The sequence below is a fragment of the Rattus norvegicus genome, chromosome 7 (genome assembly GCF_021556685.1).
Source record: "Rattus norvegicus strain SHRSP/BbbUtx chromosome 7, alternate assembly SHRSP_T2T, whole genome shotgun sequence".
Lineage (NCBI taxonomy): Eukaryota > Metazoa > Chordata > Mammalia > Rodentia > Muridae > Rattus > Rattus norvegicus.
This window is the reverse complement of record NC_141540.1, coordinates 80,348,204-80,369,948: the sequence shown is the minus strand read 5'-3', so window position 1 is coordinate 80,369,948 and position 21,745 is coordinate 80,348,204. Positions and strand designations below refer to the sequence as shown.

At 39.2% G+C, this 21,745-nt stretch overlaps 1 protein-coding gene across 50 annotated transcripts in view; it reads right to left on the bottom strand.

Annotated features, from left to right (window-relative positions):
• Rims2 (regulating synaptic membrane exocytosis 2) overlaps positions 1–21,745 on the bottom strand; it is a 520,587-nt gene that overhangs the window by 73,866 nt on the left and 424,976 nt on the right. For 27 of the 50 annotated variants that reach the window (XM_087555408.1, XM_087555429.1, XM_087555433.1 and 24 more), the window contains 1 exon segment: positions 1,387–1,628. The exons of 4 other annotated variants lie outside the window; for them this stretch is intronic. In XM_087555408.1, the coding sequence (XP_087411534.1) occupies positions 1,387–1,628 (242 nt within the window). 50 annotated transcript variants of the gene reach the window in all.

Here is a 21,745-nt window from a genome sequence, read left to right as displayed (position 1 = left end):
TCTGCAGTGCAAGGACTGATTTGCTTCTGTCCTCATCCAGTTCAATAGCCAGAGATCTGCTTTTTTTCACTCTTTTTTTGTGCATTTCTAATTCTTTTTAAAACAGACTATTTTATTAAAACATAGACTATTTCAGATTTACAGATGTTTGCACATTTTCAATAAAGTTTTAATTGCTAGAAAGTACAAAAACATCTGTCAATCAAAATCCCAACATCAGTTATGCCAAGACAGCATTTAATTATGTGTAAATATTAGCTATTTTTGAAATAACTGAAAGTTAATTTGTGCATCTGAATTAAAGTTGTTTCTATATAAAAATTAGAAATAGCATTTTAAAACACCAAACAAAAATTTACAGTGACAAAATCTACATCAATATAAAATATTTAACCAGAATTTAAAGAATATTATCAAATAACTATTTCAATATGGTTTGAAAAGTATTTGCAAAACCGAGATTAGCCGGGTCCATGAGTTGATACACGCTTAAATTATTTTGTGCTGTAGATATACACTCTGATTGCCTATAAAAACCCCTAGCATCCAAACAGAAATTAGATTTAATCCAGTTGCCTATAATTTATTTCGCTATAAAAGAACACCATATTACATGCCTTTGTTTAAGTAGAAGATATGCTATTATTTTCAAGATACTAGGGTTTTAAAGTTTAATTAGCAACATCTATTTGAAAAAAAAGGCACTGCTTTGACTCACAAATTTCTTAATTGCTAACAGTGGCTTTTCTGAGTAGGAGTGTTGTATATAATTTATTTTTGCAGATGTAATTAGAAACTGAATTTTAAAGTAGCAAAGCCACGAATATCTTCACTGTCAGCAGAAAAAAAACTTTTTCGTCCCAGCAGCTGAAGAATACTGGAGCTCGAAGTTTTCACGAGGAAATGAAGACTTAGTGAGGAAACCGATAGTACTGGTGGTAAATGTTGCTTACAAACTGAAAAGAAAGTTAGGTTGTCAGCAATAAACACAAAATATGAGGTATCATCTCCATTGCAAATTGCTGGGAATGAAAATTAATGTGGCAAGCAAGCTCCATGGTGAGGAACCTAGGGGAAAGCAAAAGCCTGCAGATCAAAGCTGCCTCCCAGGCATCAGCAGCAGTAGTTAGTGGCCTGGCTTCTCCCCTGGAGAGCAAAGACACACATTTTCAACAGTAGCCAAAGTTCACTTTGAAGCAGGCTGTTTGATCACTGCAAAAAAAAACATCATTGTTACATTTCAAAGGGATGTACTAGTCTAAAACCGTCCTTTTCCTCTGGACGATGTCACCATCCACACATTACTGTGATAAAATGACATGAAAAGAAATGCATATTGTAACAACAACTCAAATACTAAGTCAAGAGTAACATAAAAATTCCTACCGGTTTGGCTGAGTTGGGAGGCACTGCGACTTTTCCGTGAGAGACCAACAATAGCTACCATTTTGGCCCCAATGCTAGATCGCCGCTTCTTGCCACTGGTGCCCAGGGCGCCCACTGCAGTGTCCGACTGGCTGCCATCATTCTTCTCCAGTGAGCACATGTCTCCACTGATGCTGGTGCTTTTGGCCATGCTCTTCCCCGACACACCCATCTGTCTGCTTTGCATTTTGGACGTAAAGACACTGTCAGCCGGTGGACCATTACAAATGAAGACGAGAGCGGCAAGGGAAAGACAGAAGAGGTATTTTAGAAGAAGCATCAGGAGCACAACAATCAAATTGTATCATTTTTGGAATGCATTTTTAGGATTTAAAGTTTTTCAAGTAGTATAATCTCAAATATGTCTTATTCACTATCCAGACCACTGTAATACATACTCTGCTATCCAAAATGTCAGACTCGCCAGGCATGGTGGTGCCCGCCTTTAGTCCTGGCACCCAGGAGGCACGATGATCTCTGTAAATTCTAGGCCAGCCTGGAGATCACAATTTCTACTCTTGGGGCAATGGTCATGGATGAAAACCATGGGCAAGCTTACTTAAGGGTGTGCCTTACAGCAAGGCCACATGTACTTTAAGAAGGCTTACTTAATAATGGTTAAATTTTCTAAGAGGGCTATTTTCGTTAGTTTTAATCATTAAAAAGTTGTTTTTCTTTACTTAATTTTTGAATTATTGTCTTAGTTCAAGTTTTCAAAAATAAAGACTTCCCTCACATGTTTAGACAGAATTAGAAAGCAATTGATGAACCACTGAAACATGGGAGCAGGCAAGGCTTTTTCTGCTAATAGCCCAAAGGGAATAAATTGAAGACGGGCCTCTGGAGTTTCTGAGCTCCTGGGCACTGGTAGGCGGCAGAGGGGATGAAAAGTCTGCGCGCATGCTCCCCAGTTGCTCCTTGTAAATCCGGGGCTGTGTGAAGGACGCAGCCCGTGCAGGGATTGGGAAACTTAGGTAGGCGTCATCATTTTGATTTGGTATTGGAGAGTCATCGATTGTGCTTTACTTTGGTCCTGGTAATGAATAAATGGGAATGTTCAGCACATGGATGATAAAAGAAAGGAATAAAAACCCAACAGATGAAAATATCGCCAAGTATTTAAAAGGGAAAAGGCCAGTATGAAAATTTAAAACTACATCGAACTATTTTATCCTTTATATTAATTTTAATGAGAAAGAGGCAGAGAAAAATATCAGTGTTTTTATTTTTACAGTACCCTACACAAACAAAATTTGTTCTCTTAATAAATAAGAGAAAATAGAGTACAGCTCCGTGGGAGGCAGTCACACAGTTGAATCCGACTGCTGTGCCCTCTCAGACACATTATGAAGAACGATTGTTTCTACAATGAGCCTTAGCTTTATCATTTATAAAACAATAATACTTATTTTAAGTAATTTGTAGGAAAAAGCTGATAAATGAAAATTATAATATTTGGGGATATGGAGAGGTTAAAGCCCTTCAAAATGTATTATTCAGTAAAGCTGTGTGAAGCCTTCTGAAGTAGACTATCTGGATCTATGAACATCTTTCTTTCTGGATAGCTCACAGGTTCAGGGTGAATAAGCACACAGGTTTACCATCTGAGTTTTGCAGCATGCTCCCAGGAGAAAAAGAAACCCCAGAAAGGTGAAAGTTTTGTTAAGAGGAAACAGCACTGCAGATGCATGGGTCGGGGTCAGCAGTGTATCTGACTGAAGGGCTACCTAATCTACCTACAAAAGCAAGTCAGACACACACAGTATTTCCTATTACAGCTCATGGTTCTTCTTATTAATTTACATAGTTGGATACAGAGGCCATAATCAAAATAAAAAATGATAGTGGAAGCTAGCTATTAAAGCACTCTGTAGATAAATAGCGTGGTGTTACTATAGTTATATATAGATAGGTGCATTCACTTTAACCTAACTTTGGATGTCTACAGTTGGGAGTAAGTTGACTGTTATGAAATGAGTGTGCTCTCCATGCTGTACTAACCAGGGCTCAGAGGAGCACCACTTCCCTCCCACTCACGTCTGGAGGAGGAAGTGGGCGGTAGGATTCCTGTCCTTCCCTCACTAGGGATCATCTAAACTAAACCAACCAAACAAATGCTTCACTTGGGAACTCTTCAGAGCTCTAACTGTAGTTAGGAAAATAGTCCTGTCACACTAGAAATTACTCCAGAGAATAAGTTCTTAAGGGTCTGAAATGTGATAAATTTTAGCACCCACTGTGTGTACTTCAGTGAGGCTTTCACTTGTTTTCTAGTAGTTTGTTTGGTGTTTCTATGTTTGTTTCATGCTTTTGCAACAATGTCTTGGTGATATAGCACTGGCTTAACCTGGTATTTTAGAGGTATATCGACACTGTATCTGGCTCAATGATATATTTCTGAAGAGAAATTTGGCAAGATGTGTTAAACATTTTATAAAAGCATATAAATTAAACTTTTAGGATTTAAGCCAAGGTAAAACTCAACAAGGGATGCAGCTTTAGCTGCGATTATATTTATTATAAAATTAACAATGTAAAAAATACCCAATGGAAACAAAGAAATAAAAGGATCAAATCTATTAATGTCTAGTTCATCAATAATGGAAAATACTTTGGAAAGTGTGTATATTAACAAATATTTATTAACTTAAATACATGCTTGCTGGGAGATGGGAAGCAGAAATTTGTAGCTTCCTTCTGTTGGAAGATATATTATATAGGGATTTACCCTACAATAGAGGACAAGCAAATTTAAGCCCTGGTAGGCAATGTCAATTAGGGTTTTCTAGATGAGCTTGGTCTGGGGTATCTCTGTGGGGACTGTCCTGATTACAATAAGTCATGTGGAAGGAATCTGATTAAAGTTGTGCATTGTCTGTGTCTGGGTCCTAGACTATGCAGAAAGGAGAGCATGGGCTAGGTACAACACACATGGACCCAACCTCCCTCTCTCCCTTCCTACCTCCCTTTCTCTGTCTTGACTAGCTGTTGGGGTCCTTACCCTTGACTTCTTCACTACAAGGGACTACAGCCTTTCACCCCTGAGCTGCTTTTGTTAGGATATTTTTATTATAGCAACAGGATATGAAACATGGAGCAGCTAAATCAGTCAGTTTCGAAAGTCTGGTTTTGTGAGCTGATGAACCAATTAGGTACATAATAGGAAACACTGAGAGTGTAAAAATAAACCGAATTATATTACAGAGTAGTTATTTTAGTAGAAAACATAAATACATAGCAAAATATTCATGCATATGAAAATATAGGAAACACATATGTATATAATGCCATTATACTAAAAATATTACATTTTTCCAGCAATATTTTTAATGTCCACTTTTTTCTATTCTGGTTTTTTCCAGAATAAACAAAAAGAATCAGCAGCAACAAAAATAAAATAAGTCAGAAAAGGCATAAGAAAAGAGCAAGCAAGGACAAACAGTAAATTTTCTTCACATAAGTGCAAAAGCATTGAGCCTTTATTCAACCCATGAATTAAAGACTATGGCTTTCTAGCTATTCCTGTGGTATTAATAAACTGTAATGATTAATTGCAGGGTGCTTAATTCCAGGCAAAGTTTCCATATTTCTAAATATGAATTTGTTTTTTCTAAGTTTTGGTTTTGGAAAATACAAACTTTACATACTCTGTAGTTTTAAGGTATGGAATATAACATTGCCAATGGAAATGATCAATTTTACAATGAAATTATAGTTAAGATGCACCCTAAAACAAAATTAAAAGTCAAATCTAGTATTATTGGAGGAAAGTAATATGTCTTCCTCACAAAGTACTTGTAAATATTGTCCAAAGGCATCCATACAATAAAAAGTTTATGAGTACATTAATTCAAATATATCAATTGATAAGTTTAAAGAATGCAGCTAAGTGGCTTAGTCTCAGAATTAGCATTTGTAAGAACAGGACCATGTAACAGCACTGTGAATAAAATATTTTCCAATGTGGACAAATATCTTATCATGTGTATTTCAGAGACTTGAGGAGAAACTTGAAGACTTAGTGAGTGCATTTTACAGAAAGGCCAGCAGCAGAAACTATGGAGTGTAGAAAGGGCAGCAGGGCAAAGACACCAGTGAACAAAATGCAAGTGGGATTAGCTAACCTCCCAAGCACTATCACCTGGCAAGGCACAGCTGTCTTCCCACTGTTTTGTTCCTAGGTTTTATGTGCAAAGAGATGAACTGTTAGGACTAGTGCATGTGTCCATGTATCCATGCAGCAAGGCCAGGGGTCAACATCAGTGAGGTGGTGCTGTCTTCTCTATTGCTCCCCCTCTTACTTTTTGAGGCAGTGTCTCTTACTGAACAAAGAGCTGAGGGATTCATGAGAGAGGCTGGCTGGGCAAGCCTCTGCCCATCGGCTCTAGGACTGCTTGTGTAGGCTGCTGTGCCCAGCTTGTACGTGCGCTGAGCATCCAGAGTCAGCGCCTCATGCACCTCATGCATGCACAGCAAGCGTTTCACCCACTAAGCCATCTTCTCAGTTCCTATAAGTCCAGTTAACTGCAGTCTTGGCAGCTGCTGGGTAGATATTTCATTCTTAAAGTGTTTTTACTTTATATTCTGTTATATATTTTATATTTTCTGTTTCTATTTTATATTCTGTTTATTCTAGCTTCTAACTTGCATGGAAAAATATAAGAACAAAATATCCTACATCTGCATAAAGTTTTCTTATTTAAAAAAAAAACCCACTGAATTATCTGTTTCTTTCCAAGCACGCGCAACTTAAAAGTTGGTTAATTGACTATTTAATAAGCTTTACTTCTCTATAGCCCAAATGATCACCTAAGCAAACACAGTGGTAATCATTCACTAGACAGTGCTGAGGAGTGCTCATTATCACCAGTGTGGTAATATGGATGGTGATACTGTTTGCTGGCTGTGTAAGAATGCTGGCAGGGTGAAAAGAGAAATCCACTCTAATGCCAACCCAGCCAGGTGGAATCAAGTATTAAAGAAAATCTCTCTAATGCATATGGAAAACTAAATTTCTCATAGTAATTCTTTCATCTCACTTATGATAGAAGCTTAAGATTTAAGATCTTTATATTGTCGGATGTCCTAGGTATGAACATGTTATATCAAAGTTATACAATGCAGTAGTACAGAATGCTCAGTGCTCTGAGGGATATGTGTGTGTTCCTGAAAGTGCATGTCCCGAGGTTGGGCAAGAGCATTGAGCTAAGGAGCAAAGATTTTTGGTCAAAAAATCTGTCTTGATTATGGTCATTAGTGATAAATCTTTTAAGGGTTCAAGTCTTGAGTCTCATGGCAAGAAGAAATGCTCAGTGGTCTCAGAATAGTTTACTTGAGATCAACTACGGGACACATGTGACTCCCAGAATTCCTGAAATTCCTTTCCCAACAGCTAAGCTGTATGCAAAATTTCAATACACTAAAACTTCTGTAGAAAAAAAGACCTTTTCTTTGGTGAAAACTATGTCTTCTACTTGAAGCATTCCTTAGTTGCTGTGGCTTCCTTGTTTAGGGTTGAGGCCAGGAGCACATCGATTGACTATCCAGTATCAAACAGTCAACTCTGACAGTGTGTGAGTGACTTTACACATACTGAACAGCTAGAGTGAGGAATATACTATATAGATACATGTGTAAGCACATGTAATAATAATTAATGAAAAAGCAGACATAAAGGTAAAAGAGACCAAGTGGGGGTATGTGGAAAGGTCTAAAGAGAGAACAGGGAGGAGAAATGATTTATAATTGTATTAGGATCTCAAAAATAAAAGAAAACAAGAACACACACATTCTTGGTTTCAACTTTCAACATGTCCAGAAACCCTGATAAAGTCAAGCATTGAAGGAAACCTCTCTGAAGTATATCGAAAATTTCTCATAGTAAGTCTTTGATTTTAGTCATGACAGAAGCTTAAAGTTTAAGATTTATATTATTGGACTGATCATCCCCTTAAAATCTATTTTGTAACTGTTGTGTGGTAACTTTGAGCTCTGCATGGGAGATGTGGCAGGGGACACATGGCACTTTCATTTATGATTCCATGGGGTAAGATATAAACAAATGATCATGTCGACTAGTGGTAAGTGATGAGGAAAAATACACATAAAATAGATAATGATGGTCTAGAAGGTTTAGGTGAAAATTGAGGGAGATGTCTCTGAGGAGGGGTTAATTGAGCTGAACCCCGAATAATGAAACCAAGTCACCCACAATGAATGATCTAGGCATAAGGGTGATGGACCAAGCCATGTACCTTGAGGCAGAACCGAGCCTGGCGGTTACATATCTTAGAAGCTGTACAGGCTGAAATCAGAGAGTAAATCCCAGATTCACTAGAACAGAATTACAGCTTGGAATGCTTTTCTTATTAAATGCGCTACCCAGAACTGAGATCCCAGACCATGAGAACACAAACTGCACAGGTTCTTCTACCAGAAGACTTGGGGGTTTAGTGTGAGTATCTCGTTTCTGAAGACACAGTCAAAGGCTTCTGGAGAGATCAGAGTCTAGTGCCAGTATTTGATCTCTGAGATGATAAATGCCCTCGTTAAAAGGAGACCTTTGTAAAGGCTAAATCAGTAAAAAAAATAAGGAATACTCCTTAGTCAAACGCTTATGATTATTTAAAATTAGTCTATCTCTATATTTTTGAATTTATAAACATTTCCTTAAATTATTAGAAAAATATTTCCTCTCTCTATCATGATTATAAACAGTTACTTAATGGAGGTAAAATGAACTTGTGATTAATATTATTACATATTCTCAGGGCCCCTTTCTGCCTCCTTCTTCCTTTCCTTACTATCATTTCAGCCGTGGCCATCCTCCATTGGCCAGCTGACCCTAAGCTATGAAATGAGGTAATCCTCTGGTCTCAGACTCCCAAGTTGCTAGACCACCATGTTTTCAGCGGCTAACACTGGCCACTCTCAGATGATAACTGCCAGTATCATCTCTTCTACTGATACATTTTCCCAGATGCCCTCTGTGTTCTTTCACTAGGTAGGTAGGTAGGTAGGTCGGTCTATGGATAGATAAGATAGGAAGGACAAAACCTGGGATGAGAAGGTGGCACGGTTGGCTAAGTGTATGAGGACCTGAGAACACACATGTGAGCTGGACATTGGTAGTGCAAATCTGGGGTTGGTGGTTGGTGGAGACAAGTGGATCCCTGAGCTCATTGGCCACTCTTCCTAGTTGAACTGAGAGTAAGAAACCCTGTCTCAAAAAAAAAAAAAAAAAAAAAAGGTAGAGAGCAGTAGAGAGAAGCACTTGATTTTGGCCTCTGGTCTATGTGCATATACATGCATGAGCACTAGCATGTACATGTAACTTACAGAAGTGTATATACATACACACAAAACACACAATACCAAAATCCCACAAAACTACATTTAGTATCTTCAAATTTTAATAAGTGTCATTGTTCTCATTCATCATTAACTTAAGAACAAAGCAATGAGGATTATAAAATGTTTTTATTATGACATCTTATAAGCATTACATTTTTTAATATCAGCTAATATTTTATTATCCTTAGAGACATGACCTAATTTTCTCTGTTCTCCCTTGAATAATTGGCCATAAAACATTTCTTGATTCAGCTAATTTCAACTACAGTAAACATCTTGGCGCAAATTAACTGGTTCCTGTAGCTAATACCTCACATGCACCTACTTGATGTCAGGTCCCAAGGGAATGAGTGGGGGTTGAACTGGTGCCTGTGCTCCACATTCCTGCACAAGGGGGCTGAAACTGAAGGGAACAAACAATGTTTTGATTTGTTTTTTCTCCACTCAAACAGTTTTCTCTAGTCAGCCTATTGGAAGCAAATGTTTATTGCTAACAATCTATGCAGAAGAACGTCTTTCTCTAATGTGTGTAGACTCCATTTGGGCTGCTGGTAGTTGTGGCTCTGCAGTGAGGGAACAAAAAGAGGACCAAAGAGTCATTATATAGAGCATTATATAGAGCAGTAAGTGACTGAAACACTTAGAGTTTCAGTCCAAGTTTCCTCTGAGAAACACTCAGAGGGAAGACACAGGACTCAGCACTAAAAAGATTTTACTGCTGGGAGACTTGAAAATAAGAGATCAACAAAGCTTAATGAACATATGTTTTGAACCATGGGTAAGAATGGTGACACACAGCGAAGAGAATATTATAAATAATGACACAAAAGCAAGAGAGCATGGCATAGTTCAAAGATGAATAGTGTGGCTTGGCCACACTACACAGTGCCATAGGGAAGTTCGTATCTTATAAATGCTTTATGTTTCTAGAGGACAAAGTATTTGCTCAAGGAGTGGAGTTAGGAAATAACACTGGAACTGATGTCATCTCCTGACCGAGAGGTCCTGGAGGAAGCTGGACTGGACTCTCAGGTCAAATGTTTAGGGCACTAGTCCAGGCTAAAAAGATGAGTCAATAAATATTTAAACAAGAAGGGCCACATGAAGACAGGAGGATGGCTGAAGCAGGCCAGCTAACAGTATAAAGAAGAGAGATGCGAAAGGTCCAGAAGACAGCTCAATGAACACATAAGGGTAGGAAGAACAGATATGACTATAGGGAAGAGAAACAGGTTTTCAGAGACTTGAAAACCACAATAGTGGTAAATTCTACAGAAGGCGAAAGACGAATATTGTTCATGCAAGTAGTCAAAAGTTGCAAAAATGACATTTGGAATAAATTTTTAAAAAGGGATATGAGTTGATAGTTTTGAAAGTACACTGACTTTGAAGGAAAAAAAAAACCTATTCAACTAGAGATATTTCAGTTTCCAAGGAGCTAAGCAAGGGCTTTGAAGGAAAGAAAGGGGAAGCTATGATAGTAGGAAAGTTTAGAAAACTAAATGCTAATGAGAATGAGCAGCTCACAGTGATATCAAAGGAGAGAACAGTGACTAAGGTGAGGATTTCTGGTACTTTATTAATTTTTAGGTAGAGTTGAAGGACTTTAAGAAAGTGAAAAATAAAGCTAAAAACTTAGCAAAAGCTACAAGATGGAAAAAAACATGACATTAAGGACTGAAGCAGAAGTCTAGGAACTAAGGCAACATTCGTACTTTTGACGATTTTAATTTTGGATCAGTGGAAAACTGTTAAAAATAAGTTTCTATGTTCTTTTTGTTATTAAGTAACTCTTGAAAAAAAAGAAAAACATGTATATTCTTTTGTGTGTCTGGTTGTGCAGAGCTGGTGAAAGGCAGAAGATGGAGTAGAGCGCCCTGGAATTGGAGTTAGCTGCCATTTAGGTGCAGCACCGAACCCACGTCCTCTGCAAGAGCAGCAAATGCTTTTAACCCTGGAGCCATTTTCCAGCCTCAGGAAAACACTTTTCTGCACATCATGTTATGCTGGTAATTTTCTGTTTACTTTCCTTAGGCCACACATTATTGATCAACCTGAAAAGGATTTGTTCTCAATTCTTTACCAGTATTCAGTTCTGAAGAGAACACAGCTCATTAATTTAAAAGATACTCATATATATTTATACTAGGATTGATCCTTATTATTCACTGTCTCAGGTCAACAAAACTAACGAAAGCCAATTATTTCTCTATATAAATATGATGGGCAGTGACAGGTTTCTCTGCAACTCCTTTCTGTTTGAGCCTTTTTCTGGCTTTCTCTGGTTTATAAATAAACATAGACCTTCCATAACAAAATATTAGAGACATTCATTTACACACAACTTCAGGTATTAATTTAGATTTCATCATTCTATTAAAGGTCCAGTAATTGCTAACATTTTTTAAAAAGAAACTGTGCTGTATTTTATGAAATAGGAACACAAAAGTAAAAAAAAAAATCACACTTAAGAAAACTTCCAATTATTTGTTTAATTCATATGAACATTTTGCCTGAATTTCTGCATATGTACCATGTGTGCCTACTGCATGCAGAGGTCAGAAGAGGGCCTGAGATCCCATGGAAGTGGAGGTATGGGTGGTTGTGAGTTGCCACAGGGTTTGGGAAACCAAACTCAGGCCTTTTGTAGGAGCAACAAGTATTATTAACTGATGAGCCAACTCTTTAGTACCATGAGGAAATTAAAAAATAAATCTCATTTTGCCTCTAAAAGTCACGCCGGGGAAAGAGCTCAGTTCTACAAGCATGAGCCCTGAGTTTGGTCTCCAGCATCCATGGATCAGCCAGGGTTGGCTGAGCATGTCTGTGTCCTGAGCGCTGGAGGGCAGAGGCAGACTAGCACACCTTGGCACCAAGTGGAAGTTTGGTTCCTCAAGAGCAGCTGATTCAGGGCAATGACACAGGTAGCACCTGTAGAAGAGGACACTGGATGTCCTGTTCTGACTCTCCATGCATGTCTAAAAACACATGTCCCTTCAGGTTCATGCACAAGCACTCCCCTATATACCACACACAAAAATAATAAATAAAAATAAAAGCAATCCTGAAAAACTAATCTTAACATGAAATCATTCTTTGAATAAAAATTTATCTATATAAAACTACAAACTGTTGGGTTTAAGCATAGAATATGTTTAAATGAACACATTCTAAGAAGATAAATAATATCTCAGGCTATTAGTATAAAATAGGTTAGAGTCATACTTTGAAAAACAATATGTATCATAATTTACCTTTAAAACTTTATTATAAATAACATTAAAATAAAAATAAGTCATTAATTCTTTTCAGAGAATTAAGAATATGCTTTAAAGTTACCTACTTTGGCTAAAGTCTGGTTATTACCTCTGAGTCTCATATCTAGGAAAATCTGACTTTCAAACTAACATGGAAAGTCTGCTAGATGAAGCCCAAAGAGGGAAACAGAACGCAACTCCCTGAAGTTTACTCAACATTTTTCTTAACAGATACTTACTACTCGTAGCTATTAGTTTGTCCTTGGAGATTGGCTTTATAGAAGTTGCCTTACATTTGTCCACTGTTGGTTGGACAAAGAGAAATGGTTTGTTGCCTTCAACATTTCTGAGCATTTATTACACAAGCCATGCAAAATGATTTGTAAGGTACAAGCATCATGTAATTCCTACTGCTCCCTCAGATGCCTGGATTAGCAGCTCCATGCCGCAGCTGCCAGACCAGCTTCAGTGAACTTTGCAGCACTCATCTAGCTTCATAGAGTTAGAAAGAGCAATTGGCAAATTCATCTGGAATAACAAAAAACCAGGATATTGAAAACTATTCTCAACAATAAAAGAACTTCTGGGGGAATCACCATCCCTAACCTCCAGCTGTATTACAGAGCAATAGTGATAACAACTGTCGTATTGGTGCAGAGACAGGGAGGTAGATTAATGGAATAGAATTGAAGACCCAGAAATGAACACCTATGGTCACTTGATCTTTGACAAAGGAGCTAAAAACATCCAGTGAAAAACAGACAGCATTTTCAACAAATGGTGCTGGTTCAACTGGAGCTCAGCATGTAGAAGAATGCAAATCGATCTTGTAAAAGCTCAAGTCCAAGTGGATCAAGGATGACCACATAAAACCAGATACACTGAAATTAATAGAAGAGACAGTGGGGCAGAGCCTCGAACACATGGGCACTGGAGAAAAGTTCACTGAACAGCACACCAATGGCTTATGTTCTAAGATCAAGAATGGACAAATGGGACCTCATAAAATTGCAAAGTTTCTACAAGGCAAAGGACACTGTCATTAGGACAAAATAGCAACCAACAGATTGAGAAAAGATATTTACCAATCCTACATCTGATAGAGGGCTAATATCCAATATATACAAAGAACTCAAGAAGTTAGATTTCAGAGAATCAAATAACCCTATTAAAAATGGGGTACACAAGATACAATCCACAGACCACATGAAGCTAAAGAAGAAGGATGATCGAAGTGTGATGCAGCAGTCCTTTTTAGAAGGGGAACAAAAATATTCATAGGAGGAGATACAGAGTCAAAGTTTGGAGCAGAGACTGAAGGAAAGGCCATCCAGAGCCTGTCCTACCTAGGGATCCAGCCCACACACATACAGCCACCAAATCCCAACAATATCGCTGATGTCAAGAAGTGCATGCTGACAGGAGCCTGATATAGCTGTCTCCTGAGAGGCACTGCCAGAGCATGACAAATACAGAGGCGAATGCTGGCAGTCAATTATTGAACTGAGAACAGGGTCTCCATTGGAGGAGTTTGAGAAAAGACTGAAGGAGCTGAAGGGGCTTGCAATCCCATAAGAACAAAAATACCAACCAACCAGAGCTCCCAGGGACCAAACCACTACCCAAAGACTACACATGAACAGACCCATGGCTCCAGCTGCATATGTAGCAGGGGATGGCTTTGTTGGGCACCAATGGGAGAGGTTCTTGGTCCTGCCAAAGTTGGATCCCCCCAGTGTAGGGGAATGTCAGGGTAGGGAGGCAGGGAGGGGTGGGTGGCTTCGTAGAGGAACACCCTCATAGAAGGAGGAGGAGGGGGAATGGGCTAGAGGGTGTATGGTTGGGAAACCTGGAAAGGGGATAACATTTGAAATGTAAATAAGTAAAAATTTTCCAATAAAAATGGGGTACATAGCTAAACAAAGAATTTTCAACTGAGGAATATCAAATGGCCATGAAGCACCTAAAGAAGTGTTCAAATCAAAATAACTCTGAGATTCCACCTCACACCAGTCAGCATGGCTGAGATCAAATACTCAGTGACAACAGATGCTGGCGAGGATGTGGAGAAAGAGGAACACTTCTCCATTGTTGGTGGGATTGCAGACTGGTACAACCACTCTGGAAATCAGTCTGGAGGTTCCTCAGAAAATTGGACATAGTACTACCTGAGGACTCAGCTATACCACTCCTGGGCATATACCCAAAAGATGCTCCAACATATAACAAAGACACATGCTCCACTATGTTCATCGCAGCCTTATTTATAATAGCCAGAAGCTAGAAAGAACCCAAATATCCCTTATCAGAGGAATGGATACAGAAAATGTGGTACATCTACACAGTGGAGTACTACTTAGCTTTTAAAAACAATGACTTCATGAAATTCTTAGGCAAATAGATGGGACTAGATAATATCATCCTGAGTGAGGTAACCCAGTCAGAAAAGAATACACATGATATGCACTCACTGATAAGTAGATATTAGCCCAAAAGCTCAGATTACCCAAGATACAATTCACAGACCACATGAAGCCCAAGAAGAAGAAAGACTAAAGTGTGGATGCTTCAGTCCTTCTTAGAAGGGGGAACAAATATTCACAGGAGGAAATACGGAGACAAAGTGCAGAGCAGAGACTGAAGGAAAGGCCATCCAGAGACTGCCACACACGGAGATCCATCCCACATGTAGTCACCAAATCCAGTCACTGCTGTGGATGCAAGAAGTGCATGCTGACAGGAAGCTGATATAGCTGTCTCCTGAGAGGCTCTGCCAGAGACTGACAAATACAGAGGCGAACGCTCACAGCCAACAATTGAACTGAGAACAGAGTCCCAATAGAGAAGTTAGAGAAAAGACTGAGGTAGCTGAGGGGGTTTGCAACCCCATAGGAAGAACAACAGTATCAATCAACCAGACACCCCAGAGCTCCCAGGGACTAAACCACCAACCAAAGAGTACACATCTAGTAACCCATGGCTGCAGCTGCATATGTAGCACAGGATGGCCTTGTTGGGCATCAATGGGGAGAGAAGCCCTTGGTCTTGTGAAGGCTTGATGTCCCAGTGTAGGGGAATGTCAGGGCTGGAGGGAGAAGGTGGGTAGGTGGGTGAGCACCCTCATGGTGGTAGGGGGATGGGATAGGGGGTTTGAAATGTAGATAGAAAATATCCAATAAAAAATGGGAAAAAAGAGTAAACTTTCATCAGAAAAGGATGGATTGCTGTCTATCCTCTGGTGAGTACAAAGTACAAGAGGATGGCCTATGGGATTCAGGAACTCTAGCAACATGGCCTAGACTGTGCTTTTTAAGGCACACTGTGTGCTTAGAAAGAAAAGGGGGCTCAATGTCAGAAACAGATAAACCAGAAGCAACAGCAATACAAACCCCAGTCAAGAAGGGAATGCCAAAAATGTCACAAACTAGTGACTCCAACACTAAACCACACATGTCAAATGTGGACCTAAAAGTATTCACTAGCGCCACTTTTGTTGATACTGAGGTTACTTCTAAATGATGAGTGCACACACACGCATGCTTGCTTGTATATGATTTTTTTATGTCAAGGATCATCACAGCTCAAGTCTTGGAGGAGATAAATGAGAAGCCAGAGAGGCTATGAGCTCAGCCTGGCAGGGAGCCTGCGTGGATGATGATGAGTGTCCAGGATGCCTCACTTCATCAGAAGGGATTCAGGTATGCCTGTAGACGACGAAATAACTCCAGAACAGCTAAGCAGTTCTGTGGTCACCGTTATAGTCACATCCTCCTTGCTTCTTTGAACTATGCTGGTAATTTTACTTTAAATTAGTCTGTACATTAGAATTTCCACAACCAACCAATAGAGAGAATAATGTTCACCTAAAACCATGCTAATAAATACATTTCAGAATATTTGCTTAGCTAATATTTGTGCATCTAGTCAATGTTTCAATCATAATTTCCTATTATAAGTTTGTTTTCTGGGACAATTATGATGAAGGAAGACTGTCAGTATGTTAGAAATGAACACAATTCCTTCCTTTTACATATTTTGCATTTATGTGTGTGGAGGTCAGAAGACAACTTGGGACAACTTGCAGGAGTCAGTTCTCTTCTTCTAGCATGTATGTCCCAGGAATGGAACACAGGTCATCAGGCCTGGCAGCAGGGCAGCAGGGTCATTATTACATTTATCTGTGGAGCCAACCTGATGGCCTTTGTCTTACTTTTTAGATCCCAAGTCACTCAGCCTTGCAAAGATTCTGCATTGCTGCTTCAGAATGGTGCCTCACTGGGCAGAACATCAGTCTTTCAGCGTTAGGAAATCTAGTGGGACTGGAGTTGACCTACAGGAGTTAGGTGAGCCACCTTTTAGTCTAGTGCATGGTGTTTAGAGTTTCTCTAATCCAGTCACAGGATGGAGTGATTCAAGGAATGACACAACGAACTATGCAGGAAGCAAAAAAGGAACATGGGCAGAGGTTATTGTTGCTGCTGCTTGTTTGTTTTTTTTGGGTTTTTTGTTTTGTTTGGAGCTTAGTATATTTCCTGTACTAAAAATTTCTAACATAAACTTGAGGCATTAAGTATTTTTGTTTGGGACCTTACTAAGGCTCAGGTGTCATGGTTTATGCCACCAAGTATCTTAATCTTTTCTTTCAAGCTTGCTTCCTTCAATGCCCCCTCTTTCAGTAGAGTGTGCTTATTGCCAGATGATGATTATAAACTTTCACGAGGACGCTCACATGTATCCTAACGGCACCCAAGCGAGCATGCTGCTGTTTTACAGATCACTCTTAAAAGGCGCTTCATAGGCTTCCAGTGTCCTCCTCCTGACTTCTAAGCCATGTCACTCTGATCCTCTACCACAATGACAACTAAACGGCCACAGTTCAGCCTCGAACCTCTCCACAAGGCAGCCAATGTGGCTCTGATCTTTGCAAATCCCAGCTCCTAAACCAGCATCAAGGCTGTGTCCTCTTCTTTAAGGTCCTAAAGATGTAGATCTAACGTTCGCCTTTTTGTTTTACCTTAATCCTTTAGCTACAGTGATCTTAAATTTCATTTTGAGACTTTTAAATATACTATACTCAGGCTTGAAATACTCCTCAGGATAACTAAAGACAAAATTATTCTTAAACAAAGACAGGTCCTTGCTGGCAGTAAGCTGTGAAGCCAGTATTGAACTAAATGCACAGCACTCATGCTTTTACACACCTACATCAGTAGTGAGAAGGCAGAAGACAAATACTAATTCTCATAACAAAAGTTGCCAAATTTTGCCTGCATGAGAATGACCTCAAGAACACATTAAATCACAGATTACTCAGACTTATTTCCAGAATGTTTGGTTAACTAGGTCTTCAACAGTACCTGAAAATTTTCATTTCCTTTAATTAAAAATGTACGTGTGTGTGTGTGTGTGTGTGTGTGTGTGTGTGTGTGTGTGTGTGTGTGTGCCACATGTGTGTGGGTGCCTGTAAAGGCTGGAAGAGGACATTGGGTTCCCTGAAGCTGGAGTTTGCAGTGGTAGTGAGGGTCCTGTTTAGTTTCTGGGAGCAGAGGTGGAGCTCTCAGGCAGAGCTGCGAGTGCTCCTAACTGCTGAGCCACCTCTCCTGTTTTCAGTTTTCTCCAGGCCTACAGTTCTCACAAGTCCTGGACATTCACAGGCTCCAGACCCAGCCATCATTTTCGAGGATCACTAGCAGGGACCTCCAGGGCATGCGTATAAACTAGTGAGAAGGCAGAAATCTTCACTTGCTGGTTGGTAAGCAATGTGTGAACCTCTTCTTGCTTTCTTCTTTTAGACTGCTTACAGGTTACTTTAATAAAGGTTATTAAGTTGGGATAATAAAAACCATGGACATTCATCGAAAAATAACACGCTGAATTAATTTAACTTAGTTCTAATGATAGTTATGTGGGAAACAAAAAAGGAAATAATTCAAAATTATTTAAATTTCAATGTATTTGTTACTAAAACAGTGTATGTACCCGTGAGTGTTGATTAGCTGTAGCCAAGTACTGGGCTCTGTTCCTTCCTCTCCTTGCCTGCTCATTTATTCTACTTCTATAACCAAAGTAAAGTTGAAAATGCCAGTTACATGTCATTGTTTGCTGTTTAACAAGGTCTGGCAGTATATATATTATTTAAGTAAAGGGCAATTAAGAGAGGTTGTGCCAAGGGCTGAGGTTGCAAGTGGCAAGAGACTCCTGTCATGGTGCTGCTCTTTTCCTCAGTATGGATAAAAGACAAAGATTGTTAGACGCATCCACTAAGAAGCCCCAAGTCTTAGCCCCTGCCTCACATTGAGCTGTTCTCTTTACTGTCGCATGGTTTTCTTTCTCGTCGTTCTCCTTCCTCAAACAATCCTCTCCTCTCCACCTGTCTGGAAGACTGTCTTTTAGATTTTAGTTTTATATATTCCATGCCTCCTGTAGTTTCCAACTAACCTCTTCTTATGCCAGAGAATCCCAATGATTCTATTTTACCTGCATGTTTGTCTGTTAAGTGATTAGTCTGTTGTTTTCATATTTGCTTCAAATTTAACGTGTATATTAATATACATTTCTTTTATTGTACTTCCTTAGAAATACTATCTGACTACCCAGGTCAGAATCCACAAAATTTGCATATCTTTTCTCTTTATTGGCACTTTTCCCATCCGACCAACTAGTAGTGGCAATTGTTGGCTTTGCTCCCTATGGTAGTTATACAATATTAATAACAAGACTGTGCCAACACTAGTAGTCACAACTTCCTGCGCCACATGATGATAGATTCTGGGGACATATTTCATCTATTTTCTCACAGTGTCACTGTGATAGTTTGCATAAACTCGGTCCAGGGCACTATTAAAAGGTGTGGCCTTGTTGGAGGAAGTGTGTCACTGTGGGGGTGGGCTTGGAGACCCCCCTCCTAGCTGCCTGAGGATGCCCAGTTTGTTCCTGGCTTCCTTCGGATGAAAATGTAAAACTCTCAGCAGCTCCTCCTGCACCATGCCTGTCTGGATGCTGCCATGCTCCCATCTTGATGATAATAGACTGAACCTCTGAACCTGTAAGCCAACTTCAATTAAATGCTGAAGTTTATAAGACTTGCCTTGGTCATGGTGTCTGTTCACAACAGTAAAACCCTAAGACAGTCACTAAGTACAATTATACTATTAGCCCTACTATACGGAGGAAACTTTGAGTTTTTGTGCTTCTGGTTTAGCAGCTTTTAGAGATAAATTCCTCCCCAAAATTTCTGTCATAGATTCTTCATCTATAGAGCCAGACAGAAAGTCTGTTACATGGCCCTCAAAAAAAAGCAATGCTCCAAATCAGACCAACCATTGACTTCCTCAATTCATTCTCTCTCCCCTTCAGCGAGACACTCTGAATATACATGACTATATCCTGAAACACTTATTTCACTACTTCAGGAGGAACTGTTATGTAAAGGTAGAGCAGCTAATAAACAGTTGTTTGTTGCTGGCAGAATCCTAGTCTGCATGGTGTAAAGAGGACCCAAAGCAGCAATTCCTGAGCATCATCATAGACTACAGTCACTCTCTCCTGCTTTTATAGGGTCACCGTCCTGTGAAAGAAAGGTGTGGCTATAGGAAGTGATGCTGCTGTAGCATAGCCCAGAGTGAAGCAGCACTACATGGCCTTTCTATCTTGATAAGCACTGAGGAGATGAGAGACCAAAACCACTCTATCTAAACATATTTCTGTGCTCTACTACAGCCCAGTGTTAGGCATAAATAACTTACTAAATATTTTTCCTAGAGATTTAATTTTGGGTGCACTTGTGGTAATGCATGCATGCATATATATGGTATATGGTCATACGCGCATGCACATATGTGGATAGTCTAGGTATTTGGTGTCATCGTTTTCCTGCCTGTTACATAAGTTACTGACTAAGATAATAATTGTAAATATTACCTATTTTTCTGAATCTCAGAAAATTGGGAACTTTTGGCTGATAATCACAATGGTCTTGCAAGAGTGGTCATGATGAAAATTGGCTTGGAATATTGTGCATCTTTTAAATTGATTTTATATTGCATGTGGAAAGTACCAGAATATACAGGTTTTCTATCTTGAAAAGTACTGAGGAAGTAAATGAAGGATCAAAATCGCTGTACGTGCCTGTATTTCTTGTCAAGGGAGAGATGGAGGAGTTATCAAAATACATTGTACTCATGTATGAAATAATCAAAAATAAATGAAAGAAATAAAAAGCCAACCTTCGTTTACACTGTCAAAGTGCTTTGTTTGTGTTTTCAGGTTCTAACAAAATATCTTAATTTTATCACTACATCCAGACAATAGCTTCTAACACTGCCGAACATGTACTGAAGGTTTGCTCTTTGCTAAACACTCTTCTCCTGCCTTCTTGGACCAACTAGAACTCTGATTACTGATAACGATTAGAGCCAACAACTAAAAAGCAATGTTTACAACAATCCTTGGGAGCCATCTCACTAGAAGCTCCTGAGAGTAAGCAGGAAGATTACCATTTGTCAAGGTTAGCCTCAGCTGCAGAGTAAGTTCCAGGCCAGCCTGAACTACACTGTGAGACCTTTTTCTCAAACACAGACAGACAAAACAACCCTATGAAGCAATAAACTGTGCTGAGAGACTTTCCTGGCTTAGACACCAATCCTGAAATGGAGCCATTACACTCAGTCAGTGACTGCTAGACCCATGTCAATGTGGGTTTAAGTCAAAACCACAAAGGTCACTTTCTGACCTTTCCAAATACTGTTTTTTCATTATGAAAATAGGGATAATTGACTGCTGAAAAGATTGTAAAATGAAAACTAGAGAATAAGTGAGATATTTAGCCATTGTTTAGCCAGAGGCAAACACTCAGAACACGAACAATGACACACACTTGTAAAGATTTACTCTTTGATGACATTTTATACAAATTCTTTAATTTTGTCTTTAGGTTCAAATAGCAGCAATCACAATAACTATTTGTGCCAAACATTGTTGTAAGCTGTTGATGAATAATAATTTAAAAAATTTCAATAATCTAAAATTTGAATAACTTTATAACACCTAAATTAAAACAAAGAATCATAAAAGTTGAGATGGGGCTAACAAGATGGCTCAGTAGGAAAATTGCATTTACTATGAGAAGATCACCAGAGTTCAATGTGGTGGGAAGAGAGAACCAACTCTTACAAATTGTCTTCTGACTCCACAACTAAAATACACACACACACACACACACACACACACACACACACACACACACACACATACACACACAGAGAGAGAGAGAGAGAGAGAGAGAGAGAGAGAGGCAGAGACAGAGAGACAGAGAGAGAGAGAGAGAGAGAGAGAGAGAGAGAGAGAGAGAGAGACTTAATTAGGTAAGTAAATGTAAATATTTTTGAGAACTCCCAAACTTTAGGCATGTGTTACAATAAAAAATAGACAACATGGTCAGAGGCTGAGTGCCTGTCTTGCAGTGACTTTTACTTTCTAAAAGGATACAGTGTACAGTCAGTGACTTTTACAAGTTTCTAGACATAAACTTGTTGGAGAGAAGATGACTTCACCTGAGACAGTAACTCAGAGGGGGCACAGGCTATATTCCTTCCAGTGGCTGCTCAGAACGACTATAGATGCACTGTATGGGACTCAGCCTGCCTCAGCTGCTCTCTCCTTGTGTGTGAATCGTTGCTCACACCATACTGTCTCCACTCTCTTCTCCAGCT